Source organism: Staurois parvus, unplaced genomic scaffold (assembly GCF_062004578.1).
Source record: "Staurois parvus isolate SC_StPar_1 unplaced genomic scaffold, SC_StPar_1.0 ptg001464l, whole genome shotgun sequence".
In the NCBI taxonomy this organism is placed as follows: domain Eukaryota; kingdom Metazoa; phylum Chordata; class Amphibia; order Anura; family Ranidae; genus Staurois; species Staurois parvus.
In genome coordinates, this window is record NW_028319260.1 from 16,352 (window position 1) to 37,621 (window position 21,270).

The 21,270-nt window shown below is 40.9% G+C and overlaps 1 protein-coding gene across 2 annotated transcripts in view; it reads left to right on the forward strand.

Moving 5' to 3' along the window:
- The first annotated feature begins 5,375 nt into the window (after positions 1–5,375).
- The window catches only part of LOC149435825 (sodium-dependent phosphate transport protein 2B-like), a 28,723-nt gene continuing 12,828 nt past the window's right edge, over positions 5,376–21,270 (forward strand). Inside the window, exons 1-7 of one of the 2 annotated variants that reach the window (XM_089662390.1) lie at positions 5,376–5,591; positions 8,974–9,006; positions 15,042–15,147; positions 17,661–17,798; positions 17,913–18,041; positions 18,452–18,595; positions 20,417–20,528. In XM_089662390.1, coding sequence (XP_089518516.1) covers positions 8,995–9,006; positions 15,042–15,147; positions 17,661–17,798; positions 17,913–18,041; positions 18,452–18,595; positions 20,417–20,528 — 641 coding nt within the window. In that variant the 5' untranslated portion in view covers positions 5,376–5,591; positions 8,974–8,994. The remainder of the gene's footprint in view (positions 5,592–8,973; positions 9,007–15,041; positions 15,148–17,660; positions 17,799–17,912; positions 18,042–18,451; positions 18,596–20,416; positions 20,529–21,270) is intronic. The other variant, XM_089662391.1, reaches the window with a different exon arrangement.

Below are 21,270 nucleotides of genomic sequence, written 5' to 3' on the forward strand. Positions count from 1 at the left end.
CACAGTCACAGGAAGCACTGAACTTCATAAGTCAGTATGTCAAAATACATTGTCCTGTTTACAATCGGGAGCTGTGCATCTGGTGCTATTCTGACCACCTGAATTACCACGTCTGCTATTTCTTCATGGGCAGCAAGTTAGAACAAAGAGCAAATGTAAAATTCTATGTGAAACTGGGCAAATCACTCAATATCGTCAATGTTGTCAAAACGGCAACCTTTGAACTGGATCTTCATCTTCAGGAAGAGGAAATTTTGGGGGGGGTTGAGCTTGTTGCAGGCCTTCCTGATCTCTTGTCATATTCCAGTGATGTTCTTCCACTCAAGCGTGCGTGTCATTCAAAACACCTCAAAAGACTCATTGCAGCATCGCTGTAAACTTGCAGAATCAGGTCAAGCGTCTCTGTGGCAGATTTGCCCAGTTTCGCACAGAATTTCACATTTGCTCTTTGTTTTGACTTGCTGTCCATGATGAAATAACAGACGTGGTAATGCATGTGGTCAGAATAGCACCAGATGCACAGCTTCCGATGTACACAGAATGATGTCTTTTGGCACACTGACTTATGAAGGTCAGCACTTCCTGTGACAGTGTGTGCAGCCTTGTGCTGCCATTTGTTGCCGTGTTACAAAACAAGTTAGGAAGCGTTTTGATATCACCACATATATCGATGTCAATTTACAAAATGCTATATACAGTCATGGCCGAAATTGTTGGCACCCTTGATATTTCTCCAGGAAATCATGTATTTCTCACGAAACGTATTGCATTAACACATGTTTTGCTATACACATGTTTATTCCCTTTGTGTGTATTGGGACAAAACAAAAAAAGGGAGGAAAGAAAGCAAATTCGACATAATGTCACACAAACCTCCAAAAATGGGCTGGACAAAAGTATTGGCACCCTTTCACAACTGCGGATAAATAAGAATGTTACAAGCATGTGATGCTCCTGTAAACTCACCTGGGGCAAGTAACAGGTGTGGGCAATATAGAAATCACACCTGAAAGCAGATAAAAAGGAGAGACGTTCACTTAACCTTTGCATTGTGTGTCTGTCTGTGCCACACTAAGCATGGACAACAGAAAGAGGAGACGAGAACTGTCTGAGGACCTGAGAACCAAAATTGTGGCAAAATATCAACAATCTCAAGGTTACAAGTCCATCTCCAGAGAACTAGATTTGCCTTTGTCCACAGTGCGCAACATTATCAAGAAGTTTGCAACCCATGGCACTGTAGCTAATCTCCCTGGTCGTGGACGGATGAGGAAAATTGATGAAAGATTGCAACGCAGAATAGTCCGGATGGTGGATAAGCAGCCCCAAACATGTTCCAAAGACATTCAAGCTGTCCTGCAGGCTCAGGGAGCATCAGTGTCAGCGCGAACTATCCGTCGACATTTAAATGAAATGAAACGCTATGGCAGGAGACCCAGGAGGACCCCACTGCTGACACAGAGACATAAAAAAGCAAGACTACAGTTTGCCAAAATGTACTTGAGTAAGCCAAAAGCCTTCTGGGAAAACGTCTTGTGGACAGATGAGACCAAGATAGAGCTTTTCGGTAAAGCACATCATTCTACTGTTTACCGAAAACGGAATGAGGCCTACAAAGAACAAAACACAGTACCTACGGTAAAATATGGTGGAGGTTCAATGATGTTTTGGGGTTGTTTTGCTGCCTCTGGCACTGGGTGCCTTGACTGTGTGCAAGGCATCATGAAATCTGAGGATTACCAAAGGATTTTGGGTCGCACTGTAGGGCCCAGTGTCAGAAAGCTGGGTTTGCGTCCAAGATCCTGGGTCTTCCAGCAGGACAATGACCCCAAACATACGTCAAAAAGCACTCAGAAATGGATGGCAAAGAAGCGCTGGAGAGTTCTGAAGTGGCCAGCAATGAGCCCAGATCTAAATCCCATTGAACACCTGTGGAGAGATCTTAAAATTGCTGTTGGGAAAAGGTGTCCTTCCAATAAGAGAGACCTGGAGCTGTTTGCAAAGGAAGAGTGGTCCAAAATTCCGGGTGAGAGGTGTCAGAAGCTTATTGATGGTTATAGGAAGCGACTGATTTCAGTTATGTTTTCCAAAGGGTGTGCAACCAAATATTAAGTTAAGGGTGCCAATACTTTTGTCCAGCCCATTTTTGGGGTTTTGTGTGACATTATGTCATATTTGCTTTTCTGCCTCTGTTTTATATTTGTTCCAATACATACAAAGGGAATAAACATGTGTATAGCAAAACATGTGTTAATGCAATACCTTTTTTGTGTGAAATACTTGATTTTCAGGAAAAATATCAAGGGTGCCAACAATTTCGGCCATGACTGTATATATATATATATATATATATATATATATATATATATATACTATTATGCGTATACATATATATACTATACACTGTCCTCAGTAGTCTACAATATTTAGTCCCTAACTCACATTCATACATACACATACTAGGGCCAATTTAGAGAGGAGCCATTTAACCTACCAGCATGTCTTTGAAGTGTGTGAATACTTGTGGTTGACGTTATATGCTGGTTGAAGTAGATTATCTGCTCCCAATTACTTTGATTGTATTTCTGCTTAATTGCCCAAGAAGGGAATCCCCTCTTTTCACAGAGGCCCTGTTCTGGGTGGAGGCACTGCCAACTTTGTTATCCATTCCACTTTTCCAATTAGTGAAAGTTCTGGCTCTGATTGGGGAGGGCCATTTTTAATAACCCCCAAAGCTACACAAGAACAGCTACAGCAATTCAGTAAGCATGGTAGAAATGATGAACGCCCTGATAAAAAATACATTATGGTATGTATCCTTTTCTAAATACAATTTATTTTAACCTATTGCAACAATATAATTTCTTCTGATATCAATTTATTTATTTCAGGTATTTATATAGCACCATCAATTTACACAGCGCTTTACATATATATTATATAAACAAGGAGATATCAGCGAGCGCTACCTAAAAAGACAGCCGCTAGAACACCAAAAGGCAACCAAGAAAACCTTCCAAAGTATTCAATAAAATAGGTGCAGTGCTAGAACAAGGTATACAACATTAATGCGTATATGAAATAGAAATAAATATATAAATAAAGTGATTATATATATATATATATATATGTGCATTAATATATATAAGGTGCAAGGTATAGTATCACCACATAGTGACTGTAATAGTCAAAAATGTCCCAAATAATATTGCAAAACATGAGGATCTCATAAGATCACAATCAGCGTGTATGGGTATCTGATCCGGGGGTGACAGATGATGTGTTTGAATAAGCAAAGTGCGCACTCACCAGAAGCGCGCTTTAAACACGCATTTGAGATTAATCCTGTCTCATCAGGTATAATCAGGTCATCTCCTCCCAGGTCAGGCCAGGTTCCTATACACCACTAGGTCCTTGAACAGGTGCCACAGCATCTGGTCACATCTGTGTTAGATTCTCTGGGTCCTCTGGGTAAGCCTGCACCCTATGAATAAGTGCATAGCACGAAACGCGTCAGAGGGCTACAGCATCTAGACGTCACGCCACCGCTGGTGGCCATCCTGAATTTTATGGTCAGTGTCCTTATTATTTTATCATTTTATACACCTGTTTTTCTGTGGAATAAAGCTATCCCTTAAACAGTATCACACTATGTGGTGTCTCTTATTGGGCTCTCCCTGTGAGTGCCGTCATTCGCAGAGCCTATTTTAGAGGTGACCTCAGGCTGTGATACATACCAAGGGACCCAGAGAATCTAACACAGATGTGACCAGACGCTGTGACACCTGTTCAAGGACCTAGTGGTGTATAGGAACCTGGCCAGACCTGGGAGGAAATGACCAGATTATACCTCATGAGACAGGATTAATCTCAAATGCGTGTTTAAAGCACGCTTCTGGTGAGTGCGCACTTTGTTTATTCCGACACATCATCTGTCACCCCCAGATCAGATACCCATACACGTTGATTGTGATCTTATGAGATCCTCATGTTTTGCAATATTAGTTGGGACATTTTTTCACTATTACAGTCACCATGTGGTGATACTATACCTTGCACTTTATATATATATATATATATATATATATTGCACTTTATTTATTTATTTCTATTTCATATACGCATTAATGTTGTATACCTTGTTCTAGCTCTGCACCTATTTTATTGAACATATATTGTACATTCACATCAGTCCCTAACCCTCAAGGGGCTTACAATCTAAGGTCCCTAACTTACATTCATACGTAGACATACTGCTGCTAATTTAGACAGGATCCAATTAACCTACCAGCATGTCTTTGGAGTTTGGGAGGAAACCAGAGTACCCAGAGGAAACCCACGCAGGCACAGGGAGAACATGCAAACTCCAGGCAGGTGGTGCTGTGTCTGGCATTTGAACCAACAACCTTAGTACTGCCAGGCAGAAACTGCTAACCATTTAGCCACTGTGATGCCCATGCATCTTAATTTTATGTTTTTATGATTCATGTATCTTTATAGGTGAAAACAGCTTGTACAATTTTTTTGTATGATTTAGAAGATGTTAAAATAAATATGCTTTAGCAGAGACAGTGGTGCAGCAGTATAGTTCACCCCAGCTATACAGTATATTTCATAAGCTTTGATGTTCATCTGGGTTTAAAGAAGAACTCCAGGATTAGGATTACTCTGCAGCCAACCAGAATTGGTTGTCAGCCCCATAGATATCTATAGGGTTACTCAGACCACCGCATTGCAGCACAAAGAAGACCTTTGAGAATTTCTGAATAGAGGACAATGTAATGAAGCAAGTGGAAAGCAGGTTATTACACTCACCCCACCCAGAGGCAGAGATCTTCGAATCCTGGAGTCCTTCTTTAAATGCAAAATTTACCTTTAAACATAACACACACATTCATTTTCTTCTGATTATCGTGGAAAACCAACAATATTTCTACTAGCAATTCTTCATGTCCTGGAAATGGCTTGTATTATACAACAGGTATCATTCTATTTCAATTATATGATTACTTTTTGTTACATGATTTATTCAAGGAAATCCAAAGACCTTGCTGAGCCATCCCTAAGTCTCCTAACCCAGTTTCTTTGACAGGTCCAAGACCAGGTAGCATAGATAACTTTGACATGGACAGGTAATCTCAGGTGTATTGATTTCCTTTATCTTTTTTTGTAATGGGAGTCTGGGTTCCTGTGCAGCAGCTCAGGTATTGCACAGCTCAGCATGTGTGTTCAGTACAGTATTAGTGTTCACATGGTGAGCCAGGCAACCCTCCCTTATACAGGGAAATTCTGCTGTCAGGTGCTGGATGAGCCAGCCTCCCTGGGATCAGCATGGAGCACACACTGATAAGTCAGAGGGAGCAAGTGACTTATCATCTTTCTGATTGGAAAGTGCTGATTGGGAAGATTGGGTTTAGGGAGTCAGGTAGGGAAGGCAGTGCTGAAGGGTAAAGGGGAGGGATGGCATAGTGTGGTCTGGGTGTGTAGGTACACCTCTCATCCTGTATATAAGTGCTGAAATCTTTGGTACCTGCATCTCAACACCCAGCACTGCACCTCTCCTTTCCCTGCTTCTACCACAGGATCAAAAGGTAAGACATCACTTATTACAATAATTATAGCCTTTGCCTGTACATGAGCTTTTTACTTTCATTGAATCGTGAATGAATTGATTCTAGCACTTGATTTGATGTCAGCATAATAAATAAAGCATAGATAAATGTTTTGAAAATCATCTATATAAAGAGTATTTCAGTTTGTTTTTTTTCGTATTTTATGCTTTTTTAATCCCAAACACTTCTTCAGCACCACAACATATTAAAATGTATTTTGAAACTAAAAATTTAATAGTTGGCATTTTCAAGCTGATCTGTGTTCATCAGGCATATTTTCATGAAGAAAAGTTTTTATAAATAGCCTTGTCCCTGGATATCATTCATAATTCAGTCCTTTTACATTTATTCAGGTTATGATTTGAGTATGGTGCTTTATTTGATGTCAGCATAATAAATAAAAAGCATAGATAAAAATGTTTTAAAATAATTTCCAGGGGCACTGCATTCCTGCCACACTGTTTTAGAAGACCACATATCATCTATATAAACGTTATTTAATTTTTTTATGCTGCACACATCTGCAACAGCACAAAATATTAAAATATATTTTGACATATTTATCACTTTTTATACCCCAGTGGATCAGTGTTTTGGAATCAGGCACATTTCTGTCAATAATAGTTTTTTAAAAAAGTACTGTCCCTGGTTATCAGTTGTGATTTAACCATATTTTTATAGATTCATGTTATGAATTGAGTATGGTGCATCATTGGATATCCACTTAATAAATAAAAGCATATAATACTTTAAAATAAATGCAAGGAACATTGCACCACTGGTACATTGTTACATACTTTTCTAAAAGACCAATGTGATTTACTATATTATCTATATAGAGAATGTTTCATTTTTGTTTTGTTTCTTTTTTGTCACATATCTCTTCAACAGCACAAAATATTAAAATGTATTTGGAACTAAACATATGACAGTTTTTATTCAATTGTTCAATGTCCAAATTCAGGCAGATTTTCATGCACTATTCCTGGATATCAGTTATATTTTAGTCCTTTTTATGTGTTTTCCTTGGTATAAACTTCTATTTAGTTTGTGCCAAATAATTAAATACTAATTATACTTATTGTGCATGTTGCAGTTCGATTTTAATGACAAGCCAAGCACAAATATTGTTGCCTTGCTGATAAAAGCACAAAGCAACCTGTAGGCAGTGGTAACCCCTATCAATCAATCAATCCGTCAATCAATCAAATTCAACAATTTTATTTGCTCTGACAGCTCTTACATAATCATAAGTTCCCATGAACAGTTGTACTCTATAAATTAACATTAAAATAAATACTTTTTAATGTATCACTTTTAAATGTAGTTCTTGGCTTCTAATTATTTAGCGATGATTGAAACATCAGTAAATTTGGCTGGTGCAGTGTGCTCACATTTTGTTTGGCAATTGCCACACTAATATGTTAAGCAAATTAGTATAAAGGATTTGAAGTGATTGTATTTAAATTGTCCCTGCCTAGCATGAACCTGTTGTCTCGTTCTGCTATCTGCCCCAGTGTTCTCATTTTCCACATTCCTGATGTGCTTCAGAGCAGTAGACAAGGCCACTGTTTATTTAATTCACCTATGATGTGAACTGCAGTTTTAGTCCTTTAGTTTTTTTTTTCTAAAACTTTCTAAAGTTTACCCAGTTAAACTTTTGGGGCTCATTTAATTTCCTGCTCAGGCAAATGCACAGGAGATGAAGAATGTTTAACAAGTCATCAGACCAGACCAAAGGCAATTGTTGGCAGATTTATTACCCCTGCTGATAACATTTACTGCTGTTGTAATATACTTTATAGTTATGTGACTATACTTTTAAATAAATTGGTGTATAGCTCCCAACATTTAAAAATAACTTCCAGGAAATCTTGTCATAGAATGGGACGGCTGTAGATTGTGGAAAATCAAAATATGTTTTAAGCAAGAAAATATGACAAATATGTCAAAAGCCATACAGAGATGCCCATGGCTGACTACCTCCTCCTGAAAATGCTAGTTTCCTGGCTGTCTTTTGCTTTGAAATATTTTGAGTCATTTACCTGGAAGTACTTGGTCAGTGAAGATAGTGATGCCAGAGGATGACTATGACATCAAGACAACTAGCAGTTCAAAAAGAGGTCACCATTGTCATCTCTATAATTGTTTCCTGACGGTTTTTGTGGCCAAATTTTAACACATTAAACATAAATGTGTTTTTTACTAATAATATCTGCTGAAAGCAGCTGTCATCTTGCTCCCAACCAGGGGCGGACTGACCATTTGGAAACTCGGGCACTGTCCGTGGGGCCCGGGGTCAGTAGGGGGCCCCATGAGATGCCCCTGGTACCTTTTTCATAGGCTTTTTTGAGTTTGGGCAAGGACATAGGGACCCCATGATCCCCTATTGCCCGGGGGCCCCATGAGTTGTCAGTCCGCCCCTGCTCCCAACTATCTACTGCTTCAGGAACACTTGTTTAGCTTTAGGGCTTGTTCACACTTGACTAAATTTCTAACTCTTAACAAACACTCCTATAGAGTTAGTATGAGCATTACATAGGCATTAATGAGCATTTTACAAGCATTAAAAACACTCCTCAAATGCCCTATGTGCAGTTTTGAAGCGTTTTATAGGCATAAACCACAAACGCCTATAATAAACTGTAATGTTATTAATGCGCCGCAACCTCACTGCAAATGCATGCTGGTGAGTTTGTGGGGCATCACCAAAGACTTGAATGGGAGGCGTTGGAAAGCTTCAAACTCCTCCAGACTCAACATGAGGCTTCAATTTTGAAGCGATGTGATGCTAACGCTTTATGTTTTGATAATGTGAACAGCACTGTGTGCTGCCCATAGTATCATTTGCATAGGAGTTTGAGGAGCATTAGAAACCCCCTCAAATGCCTGCTGTCAATGCCAGAACTAGGCCTAACTGACAAGTACAAGCCTGACATAGATGCGGTATAGTGTTGGATTGAGGGTGAACATATGATGGCTACCTCTAGAAAAAGCCTTGTCTCAGACAGGTAGGGTGGGTTGTGATAAAGTCATTTTTACTTTGAAAGCCTTAATTAGTAAAAACTTAAAATAATGTTTCAAAAAATTAGGATGTGATTACATTAAATCTTCTAAACTGTGGACACATTTTTTAAAGGTTAGGATCTAGAAACGAACTGGGATTGCAGTTTAGACACATTTGGCAACAGAACCAGTGATAAATCAAGAAACTAGACTGGGAGACAAGAGTGAATGTCTAGGGCAATAGGAAATGGCAGGTTTCCTTTACAATATTAGGTTTGCTGCAAATAGAATTTGCTTATACTAAAAATGATCATTTCATTAAATATATTCCACATTTATTTCATTTGCCTTCCAGTGCTTGTCTCCAGCCATAAACATGGATAAAAAGGTACTTTAGAGTGTAATGGTGAAGGATAGAGGTTCTGTTTTGCAGAGAGCATTGCTTGTATTGCTGGAGTTTGCTTTGCTTCTCTCTGGTGAAGGGACTATGCTGAATGAGTTCTATGTAGGAAGCTCCACACATGGGCCATATTGCTCAGGTGAATATTGCTTTAGATGGAAGCTTCAATCATTTCTACACTTGCTTTGCTGGTGCAGTGGTGCTGTTCATTTTTATATGTTGCAGTGTTATAATCTTTGTATTTTTAAATGCTTAAAACTATTACCTAAGTGAACAATGAACCTAGCATCTACAATGTGATCTAAAATATACCTATCAAGTACATGGAGGCAGTGCCCATCCTTACGTTGAACATGGACTGGCCATATATGTGACAATTTGTTAATAAAAATGAATTCATGAAGTAAGCGACAACTGCAGCATTTAGGGTAAAAAAAATTGATAACCGAAGAATTTATTTGATTCTACAGTGTCATGGCTGGAAAAACCGAGGAGCCAAGCACAAGGAAAAGCATATTGGTCATATACAGCAGATACTCATTTCTTCCAATACTTAGTGTAAGAGGGTGAACAGCAAGCAGGTGTGTCCTTGGTGATCACCAGAAGAAACAGAAAACCAGAAGGGTTGCAGCACAGAGAGCTTAACGTGTTCCCGTTATGTGTGAATGAATTGCAACAATGTTTCAGGCATCCTTGTCCTTTATCAAGCTTGATACTGAATTTGTGTAACCATTTAGCAATGAAAAGTGGTGGTTGTATCATACACAGGCACAGCAATGTTACCAAGCTTATTCTTCAGTACTTAGGCAATATGCAAAGTGTAGGAACCCCTAGCAGACATTAGGAAATTGTGTATAATATAACATATATATTTTTATTTATTTCAGGTACATATATAGCACTGTCAATTTATGCAGCACTTTACATATATATTGTACATTCACATCAGTCTCTAACCCTCAAGGGGTGTACAATCTAAGGTCCCTAACTTACATTCATACATACATACTAGGGACAATTTAGACAGGAGCCAATTAACCTAGCAGAATGTCTTTGGAGTGTGGGAGGAACCTGGAGCACCCAGAGGAAACCCACGCAGCCACAGGGAGAATATGCAAACTCCAGGCAGGAGGTGCCATGGCTGGGATTCAAACCAACGACCCTAGTGCTGCCAGATATCTATATATCTATCTACTATCTATCTATCTATCTATATATATATATATATATATACACACACACACACACTCACCAGTTTATTAGGTACATCTTGCTAGTGGCAAGAAAATATCCCCTGCACCATTACACAACTACCACCAGCCTGAACTGTTGATACAAGGCAGGGTGGATCCATGCCTTCATGTTGTTTATGCCAAATTCTAACCCTACCATCTGAATGTCGGAGCAACCAGTCTGCCCATTCTCCACTGGCCTCTGACATCAACAAGACATTTTAATCCACACAACTGCCACTCACTGGATATTTTCTCTTTTTCGGACCATTTTTTGTAAACCCTAGAGATGGTTGTGCGTGAAAATCCCAGTAGATCAGCAGTTTTTGAAATACTCAGACCATCCCATCTGACACCAACAACCATGCCTTGTTTAAAGTCACCTAAATCCTCTTTTCTCCCCCATTCTGATGCTTGGTGTGAACTTCAGCAAGTTGTTTTCCCCACATCTAGATGCCAAAATGCATTGAGTTGCTGCCATGTGATTGGCTGATTTTCAATTTGTCTTACCAAGCAATTGAACGGGTGTACCTAATAAAGTGGCCGGTGAGTGTATAAAGTCTACGTATGTGAGAATACATTTTCTCAGCTCTGCTCTATAAATTGTCAAAACTCAGAGCTGATGTTGGTACTCACTAAACTTCCACTCCCAGCTATTTTATAGTGATCACCTGATTGTAATGAGAGTTGTTGTCCAACCCAAACAATTAACTACTCAATCTTAAACCAAATATCCTGTATAGCCGAGTGATTTATTGCATGGAGTACAGTAACATTTTTCCCATGTACTTCTGCAAGGTGCTGTAATTGCATCCCAGGTAAAAAAGAATTGAGGTGGAGATGGCAATTATAAATAAGTGAACCGGCAGGTTGAGTAGGAATGATTTGATGGAAATGGCACAGGATAAACAATGATGACAGAAAAGGTTCAGTGTATGACTATATAGGCAGGTCTTGGCATTGTCCTTCATACAATTCTCTCCCTTGTTTGGAAAATCTGTGAGCACATCATAGGATATAGAATAACACATGCAATGAGCCTAGTGACTGCACAAGACCCAGTATCAATATTTGAATAGGCCATAGACCTCAGAAGCATATCACTCTTGTTTTGTATCATTATTTTCTCACTCATTTGGCCAAATTTAGATTATGTGTCTCCTTTTCTGATTTATTACTTTAATGGTGCATTTTCTGTGAGCACATACACTTCTGTCCATACAACTCCTTCTATGTAATAAATAGGTGTATTTCATGTATTTATAAAAAAAGTATTTTGTTTCTTTGACTAGGCTACTTACATATAGACAAAACATGAGTGGTGGCTCCAAAATTTCTGGGAATGTATGCATTAGAAGCTAAGAACAGGCTGGTTTTTATTGCTGGTGTCTAGAACAATTATGTAGTTCACCAGAGGTTTCTGTATAACCTTTCTCCAAAAAAAAAAAAGAAATCTTTTCGAACCTAGTTTCTGACCAGCAAGAACATTATTAAGAAACATACATCGGGCCAATTATCCATAAAAATGGGAAGAAATACTGCTTAGTTGTGCAGAGATATTCCTACGTCATAGAATCTTGCCATGCAGTAATCATGCAATATTTCAGATACTCAGTAATGCCCAATATTGGTTGCCTAGACAAATCTTACACTTCCCAGTCTAGAGAGAAAATGTTTGGACCACCCTTGGTGGGGAAAGTTTGTGAATTCTAATAGTTCACATGTTCTTGAAGATGAACCGGTTAATGATGTGCTAATGCAAAAAGAAATCAGGTTAAAATTAAAGCCACTGATCAATACATGGAAAATAAAGTTCTACAAGCACAGTTATGTCTCTGTATCTTAGTACACACACATTGATAGATCAGAGGCTGTTGAGAAAGACACAGTGACACCATGAACACTGTGTGACAAGTCAATAAATCAGAATGATCTATAGCTCATTGTGTGTCCAGAACTCATTAACTTTCTGATACAAAGTCTTCTTTGAGAGAATCCAAACATTGTACAAATGACATCACATTACCTGATGTTCTTTAGAGTTCTGTGCCAGTAAAACAAACACACGAACATCAGTGGGAATTTCAGAATGAGATTTGTGGAGGAAAAGACTCCCTCTGAAATTCCTCTCTGTGGAAGAAAAAATACTTGTGAAAGTAAATGTATGTAAATTAAAAATGTGAAAACATAAAGTAGAGCGTTGTCTATGGTAACAAAAAAAACCACACAGAAATATTGCTCCACTATACTCACTTAGTTACACCTCACTAGTGGCAAGAAAATATCCCTCACACCATTACACCACCACCACCAGCATCAGCCTGAACCACTGATTCAAGGCAAGATGGATTCATGCTTTCATGTTGTTTACTCCAAATTCTGACCCTACTATCTGAAAGTCACAGCAACCAGTCAGCCCGTTCTCCACTGACCTCTGACATCAACAAGGTATTTTCGGCCGCACAACTGCCACTCACTGGATATTTTCTCTTTTTTGGACCATTTTTTGTAAACCCTAGAGATGGTTGTGTGTGAAAATCCCAGTAGATCAGCAGTTTTTGAAATACACAGACCAGCTCGTCTGCCACCAACAACCATGCCATGTCCAAAGTCACTTAAATCCCCTTTCTTCCACATTCTGATGCTCGGTTTGAACTTCAGCAAGTCATCTTCACCACATCTACATGTCTAAATGCATTGAGTGTCTGACATGTGATTGACAATTTGTGTTACCAAGCAATTGAACAGGTGTACCTAATAAAATGACAGATGAGTGTATGTGCAGAGATTCAGTTACTACCTGTAATGGTTGGATTCCATGGTTCAAGGAGGAAATGGCCACTTACAGTCAGGTCCATAAATATTGGGACATCAACACAATTCTAACATTTTTGGTTCTATACACGACCACAATGGATTTGAAATGAAACGAACAAGATGGGCTTTAACTGCAGACTGTCAGCTTTAATTTGAGGGTATTTACATCCAAATCAGGTGAACGGTGTATGAATTACAACAGTTTGCATATGTGCCTCCCACTTGTTAAGGGACCAAAAGTAATGGGACAATTGGCTTCTCAGCTGTTCCATGGCCAGGTGTGTGTTATTCCCTCATTATCCCAATTACAATAAGCAGATAAAAGGTCCAGAGTTCATTTCAAGTGTGATATTTGCATTTGGAATCTGTTGCTGTCAATTCTCAAGATGAGATCCAAAGAGCTGTCACTATCAGTGAAGCAAGCCATCATTAGGCTGAAAAAACAAAACAAACCCATCAGAGAGATAGCAAAAACATTAAGCGTGGCCAAAACAACTGTTTGGAACATTCTTAAAAAGAAGGAACGCACCGGTGAGCTCAGCAACACCAAAAGACCCGGAAGACCACGGAAAACAACTGTGGTGGATGACCGAAGAATTCTTTCCCTGGTGAAGAAAACACCCTTCACAACAGTTGGCCAGATCAAGAACACTGTCCAGGAGGTAGGTGTCAAAGTCAACAATCAAGAGAAGACTTCACCAGAGTGAATACAGAGGGTTCACCACAAGATGGAAACCATTGGTGAACCTCAAAAACAGGAAGGCCAGATTAGAGTTTGCCAAACGACATCTAAAAAAGGCTTCACAGTTCTGGAACAACATCCTATGGACAGATGAGACCAAGATCAACTTGTACCAGAGTGATGGGAAGAGAAGAGTATGGAGAAGGAAAGGAACTGCTCATGATCCTAAGCATACCACCTCATCAGTGAAGCATAGTGGTGGTAGTGTCATGGCGTGGGCATGTATGGCTGCCAATGGAACTGGTTCTCTTGTATTTACTGATGATGTGACTGCTGACAAAAGCAGCAGGATGAATTCTGAAGTGTTTCGGGCAATATTATCTGCTCATATTCAGCCAAATGCTTCAGAACTCATTGGATGCCGCTTCACAGTGCAGATGGACAATGACCCAAAGCATACTGCAAAAGAAAGCAAAGAGTTTTTAAGGGAAAGAAGTGGAATGTTATGCAATGGCCAAGTCAATCACCTGACCTGAATCCGATTGAGCATGCATTTCACTTGCTGAAGACAAAACTGAAGGGAAAATGCCCCAAGAACAAGCAGGAACTGAAGATAGGTGCAGTAGAGGCCTGGCAGAGCATCACCAGGGATGAAACCCAGCGTCTGGTGATGTCTATGCGTTCCAGACTTCAGGCTGTAATTGACTGCAAAGGATTTGCAACCAAGTATTAAAAAGTGAAAGTTTGATTTATGATTATTATTCTGTCCCATTACTTTTGGTCCCTTAACAAGTGGGAGTCACATATGCAAACTGTTGTAATTCCTACACCGTTCACCTGATTTGGATGTAAATACCCTCAAATTAAAGCTGACAGTATGCAGTTAAAGCACATCTTGTTCGTTTCATTTCAAATCCATTGTGGTGGTGTATAAAGCCACAAATGTTAGAATTGTGTTGATGTCCCAATATTTATGGACCTGACTGTATATGTTAAATCTGTAGAGCTCTTCTTCAATAAAATGATGAGCAAAGGGCATGTACAACAAGCAATCACAATTGTTCTTCCAGCTTCATACTAATAAGTGGTGAAATGCAATTGGACCACAAGGTACTTGTTGTTTGCGCACCATTATTGCTTGGATGCTGCTTTATTGAATAAGCTTCTTAATGGTGAATGTGATCTTTGACTAAAAGCTGCTGGGTCTCTGCATCCTACTGATAGAAAGTTTGTATGTTTCTGATCTAAAAACTCCTGTCATCATTTTCACTTGTGAACTGTATTGTTTCCAGAAAATGGCTCCCTTTCCGGAATTCCAGAACCATATTGCAGATGATGTAGAAGATGTCAAAAAACAGACAAATATATCCCTGAATGGCAATACATTCCCTCCACCTGGTAAGTACCTGGAACAAAGTGTTATTGTAAAGAAGAACTCCAGTTTAAACAAAACCTTTCTGGGAATTCCAATGACCAGGCCATCTTGATCTCTATATATAACCTATTAACAGAGTGAGTGTCAATATACAAATTATCTGACCTGTTAAGTAATACAGCCATAATCATGTGTTGTGAGTGCCTGCCCTGCTGTAAACTAATTGAGAATCACTGTTACTTCCTCCATTGCATAGCAGGCCTCAAGCAATGTTTTTTTTACATAGAGCTGGTTGCTGTTTTTCCAAAACTAAACTACACCAAGGTTATGACTTAAGGTCACATTAGACACAAGTCGTTTTTGACAGGTTCCTAATATTTCAAATAGTCTAAAATTTGTCATTGTAAAGAAGAAAGCTACTGAAATCTTTCATTATCTTACATACAGCATTTTCTATATTGGTATAAATCCAGATATTTGACAGGGTTTTTAAATTTGTTACTGTATGAAACGTTGTAGATTGCATTTCTCAAATTACTACACATATATAACACACATTACTACATGGAAATATTTGACATAGTATAGAACAAATGTAACTATGCATATACCATACCTGGTGGATGCCCCTGGAAGTTGGAATTCACTAAAGTAGACACCCGCTACTTCAGTGATCTCTACTTGCTTCTGGATCCCATGCTGAGCGACTGACCTGATGTATTCTCAGCACAGGGGGTTGGCTGCTCGGCACGGGCGTCGTTTAGAGAATGCTTTTCATTTTTTCATAATGAATGCAATGCTTTCTCTGACTGGATGAGGCAGGGCAATGACATCACACTCTCCAACTCATCCAATCAGAGAATGCTTTGCATTTATTTGGAAAAGTAGCGGGTGGAGTGGCAGGTGTCTATTTCAGTGATTTTCAGCTTCCAGGGGTGTCCACCAGGTATGGTATATGCATATTTATATAAGTCCTAGTATAAAATATCCAGCCCTGGAATTGGTCTATAAAGTTTTTTTCCACATGTGCAGCCAAATTGGGATAAAACCTACTTTATACCTGTTTTGCCTTCCCATTCACACATAACAGATTTTTTTCAAAATTTCTGCTTACCTTTTTTACTTACTTAAAAATCCTATATAGCTTTTCCCTTTTATGTAACGTTAGGGACATGTATGGACAAATATGGCCACTCCATGTAGATACAGGGGTGTATCTGCTATTGGTGGCAGTTTACAGGGGGGCGGCGTCATCCCCCAGGCAGAAGGGACACTGTGTGTCTGTGGCAGGGCTACCATGGGTGGGGGTACAGTCAAGCTGGCACACAAGTAGGGTCACCCAGGCCAAGGGATCGGCTGCACAGGAGGGTGGAGTGGTGGGTGGATCCCTGGAGTGCGCTGAGAGAGTGTCTGGGCCGGGGCCCACTGTCAGTGTGCACCAGGATGTGCAGGATGGCCAAGAGGTACCAGTGGAAGACCCGTGGAGGAGGAAGAAGAAGAGGACAAGGTCAGGGTGGAGGAGTCCCCTGCTCTTTTGCAGCCACCGCTGGAGATCCTGGGGGAGATGGGACACAGGCAACCTTTTTGGAGTTATCCTGACACCATCTGGAGGAGCCGCTGCTGGACAGGTAAGAGCTTGGAGGACTGGTGCTTCCCCACTCCTGTCTCATTGCCCCCCGACACATTGCCCCCCACCTGTCACACTTCACTCCCTCCGTCCTTTTTCCTCCTTCATTCTGTTACCTGCCACACTGCCCCCACCTGTCACACTTCACTCCCTCCATCCTTTTTCATCCTTCATTCTGTTACCTGGCACACTGCCCCCACCTGTCACCCTGCCCCACACCTGTTCCTCTGCCCCCCCTCCTGTCCCGCTGTCCCCAACATGTCCTACTACCCCTCATCTGTCCCACTGCACCTCACCTGTTCTGCTGCACTCCTCCTGTCCCGCTGATCCTCTTTCTATCCCACTGCCCCCCTCCTTTCCCGTGCCCCCCAGTCATGCTGCCTTCCACCTGTCCCCCTGCCTCCCCACCGATCATGCTGTCCCCCACCATGCTGCTCTCTGTCACACTGTCCCCACGCATCACACTTCCCCCCCCATCATGCTGCCCTCCCTCCGCCATGCTACCCCCCACCTGTCCTGCAGCCCCCCATCACGCTGCCCCCCTCCTGTCCCACGCCCCCCCCCCCCATGTCATACTGCCCTTCATCATGCTACTGTCCTGAAGAGGTGGATTTTAAACAGGAAGGGGTAGGACAAATTTAGTTGGGGGGTGCCCGATTTTAGTCTTGCCTAGGGCAGCACAAAACCAAAATACACCACTGTGTACATATATAATTAAAAGCCATTATATAAACAAGATTTTTTAAAACATTAACATGCATTGATAAACTGATAACAATGTAATAATACAAATTAATAAAATAAGCAATCACATGTTTTTGTATCCAAAAGAAAAGCAAACTTTAATAATGTTGCAGATTCACACAATGGTATTTTCTTGACATACACTTATTCATATATGTTTTTCAGACAACATTAGTTTAGCTAATACGAACTTACCACCGAGTTACTCCACTGTGACACTCTGCCAAGACGCATCTGAAAAAGAAAATCAGTTTGATCCATGGGACATGCCAGAACTTAAAAGTACTGGACCAAAGTGGTCAGGTAGGTGTACCAATGCCTTTTGCTGTTATTGCCTTGATTGTTATAGCACTGCTCTTGGTGAAGGTTGGGCTTCATTCACTGTGGACAACAAACAAAGTGCCTTCTTTTTTTTAGAAATGAACACAAAACAACGTGTCTTGTCTGTTCTAAAGGCGATCGGTCGGTTTATCCTCTTAGTGGTATTGTTGTACTTCTTTGTGTGTTCGCTGGATGTGTTAAGCTCGGCCTTTCAATTAGTTGGAGGTAAGTAGGTGCTAGTCTATTCTAACTATTTGCAGCATGTTATAATTCACAGGTCATCTCAATATAGGTGTGAAAGGGGGAAGTAAAGGGGGGGGTGACTTAGAGTATATTCTTCCATTGCTGCTCTTCCAGAGTTGCATTCAGGTTTACTACACCACTTCCTGTGCACAGAACCTAAGGAGTGGTAGATTGCATTACATGATATTTATTCTTGAGTTTAAAAAAGTTTGGTTTTGATACTGGATGGAGGGACGAAATATTCCCTCCATAAGGTGGTCATACTCTTCTTGTCGGATTTTATAGTTAGGTTACACTTTGAAGATTTTGGTTGGACTGAGATTGTAATGTTTTGCATTAACCAACTAACTAATCAACTAACTAGTTCACTGACTTTGATTCATTTATTTTAGGCAAAGCAGCAGGAGATATTTTCAAGAACCACTCTGTTCTCTCCAATCCTGTTGCTGGACTGGTGATTGGTGTCCTGGTGACTGTCCTTGTACAGAGCTCAAGTACATCCACATCTATTGTGGTCAGCATGGTGTCATCTGGACGTGAGTATGAATTCTTAATTATAGAACACAGATATGTGTGTGTCCCTACTTTTGTAGAGTAGATCATTCCTTTAATCATTGCTTCACATCCCAGTTGTCAGCCACAACAGTTGGTTTTCTATTGTTGTAACGATATCATTTGTCTTATTCACATTGACAATATCTATAGTGAAATCATTTATGCCACATTGACCTGGTCAAGTTCAGGAACTTTAAAGTGGGACGAAAGACAAACAGTTACAGTATTTCATTACATATATATGAACTGTATTACCTAACAAAATATTGCTCATTTTTGCCTGCCATTCATATGAGATGCACTTCTCTGTTAGTTAGGAAGTTCACTTTCCTACTTTACGGTTTGGCATTGCTTGTTTGGGTGTACTTTTCCTGTGGATCACAGGAGTGTAGTTCGTTCTGCACTCGTGTGACCTGTTTTCAGCCGACAGTGGGCTAAAGTCCACTGTCAGCTGATGTGACTCAACTGGTCCAGGTTGAGGAAAAATCCCAACTTTATAGTTGGGATCCACCCAGATGTCTGGAGTGGCACCTGGCTCAGCTTCTCAGCAATCTGCTGAGAGCCTGAGCGAGCCACTCCTGCCCCCTCAGCTCAGCACTCCAATGAGTGCTGGCGGGGTAGAGCAGAGAGCAGTGACTGACAACCACCAGCTATCTGTTCATAGAGAACAGAAGTCTTTGATCGCTCAGTTCTCAGTCTTACAGCCATTGGGGGACAGAATGTTGCATTGGACCGATGCTGCTTCTACCTAGGTAAGTATGATTTCTAAAAAAAAAAAAAAAAAAAAAACGTAAACGTTTCTTTTAAAGTTCAATGGCCAGAAGTGATGATGTTGGTTCAATATCCAGTGAGATGGCTGAAGATGGAGGGGTAAAAGGCATAGCTTGAAGCTTGTGGACCCTGATGTAAAACTTGACCTGGGGTCCCCTCCACTGCCACCAGCCGCCTCCATCTAACGCCAATAGACTCCCATTGCACACCAGTGCCACTTACACAAGAATGCTCTGTGACTGTGTGGTGGCTGTCTCTCTTCTCTCTCACCTGCTGCCTACGGTACGTGCGCACAAGGCGGGGGCAGGCAGGCAGGCTACACTGAGCCATGGTAAAAGAAGAAACTCAGAGGGCCCAGTCCATGTGAGGGGGGCTCTGACTTCCAGATTCACATACCAGCCCACCACTTTCACCCAGCAGCTTAGAGTGTGGCCTGCCTGCCCGCACGGAGGGGTCTGGGGTACTGGGCTGGGCCAGGGGTGCTGAGCAGAGACTACACTACTGGGGAAAAAGGCTTGCCCCGTAACCCTGTGTAGGTGAAGCTGGAAACTCAGAGGGCCTCAGACAGGCCTGAGCGGGCCCCTGCCTGGTGGGCTCTGGTCCTCTGAGTTTACTGAATTACCTACACAGGGTGACGCAGCAAGCACTTTTCCCCAGCAATACAATGTAAAACCTAATGTTACGGGGGCACAGGGCCCCCTGGAGCATGGGAGAGGTAGCCATTGTGACCCCTGCGAGCCTTCAAGTCCACTTTTCGGCAAAACATACTCAACCAGAAAATGTGTGTCATCTACCTGGCTGTGTAGTATGCAAATTACTAGACTGGTTGCACAGAGATGAAAAAACTTTGGTAGGCAGATAAAAAAAAAATTTTAACTGTGTATTTAGCTGTGTGTCTCGAGTTCCGCTTATTATTCATAGGTGAAAAAATTGCATCAGTGCTGTGACAAGGCACAAACATTATTTTCTCCACTGTGTTCCTGTTTACACTATAATATTAATACCAGAGTCATATGTTTCTGTTTTTGCAGTTCTAACGGTCAGGACAGCCATTCCAATCATCATGGGAGCCAACATTGGCACATCAGTCACAAATACCATTGTAGCATTGATGCAGTCTGGTGACCGGAATGAATTTAGAAGGTACAGTATCTGATCCTTTTCCATGACTATGAGACTGACCATCTGATAAAGTGAACCTACAGAGGTAAAAGTCAAGGCAGGATGTGACTATCCTTAATCAAGCCCCATGCCCCAAAGATGCTGCAAGCAGGAGTTTTTACACCGCCCCGCAAGCGCAACGCCTCAGTGTGAAAACATACAATAGATATACTGTACATTCACATACATAGGGAAGCATTTTTCTTGAGCTTTTCAGGCAAAAACACTTCAAAAACCTCTCAGTGTGAAAGTAGTCTTTTTGTGGCCATTGAAATGAATTAACACTCAATCGCTAAACGCGTCTAGCGTTTAGACGTGTTTAGGCATGTCAGGCATTTTTTCTGCCAAAACACTGCTGCTTCTGGACGCGCTGGCCCTGGGTTTTTCTTCCGGTTGGTAAATGGTACTGCTAATAAAAGCTTCTAAAAGTCTCTGTGTGCATGGACACATAGGATAACATGGAGGGCTGTTTGGAAGCAGTGAATAAAAAGGTAGTAAAGCTGTGGATGGTTGGGTGAGTCTCACTTACCTGGGGAGGAGATGGCTGTGGGATGCAGTATGGGAAGAAGAATCGCTCCATAGACCATCGTGTTGATCTGTATTCTCTGCAGCTCTATTGCTGGGATTATTTTGATCTGTGCCAGTAGAGCTGGCTGCTAGTCTGGTGGACGCTGGAGGTGAAATCCAGAGAGGAATCCATTCTGATAGGATCGTTTGATCCTTA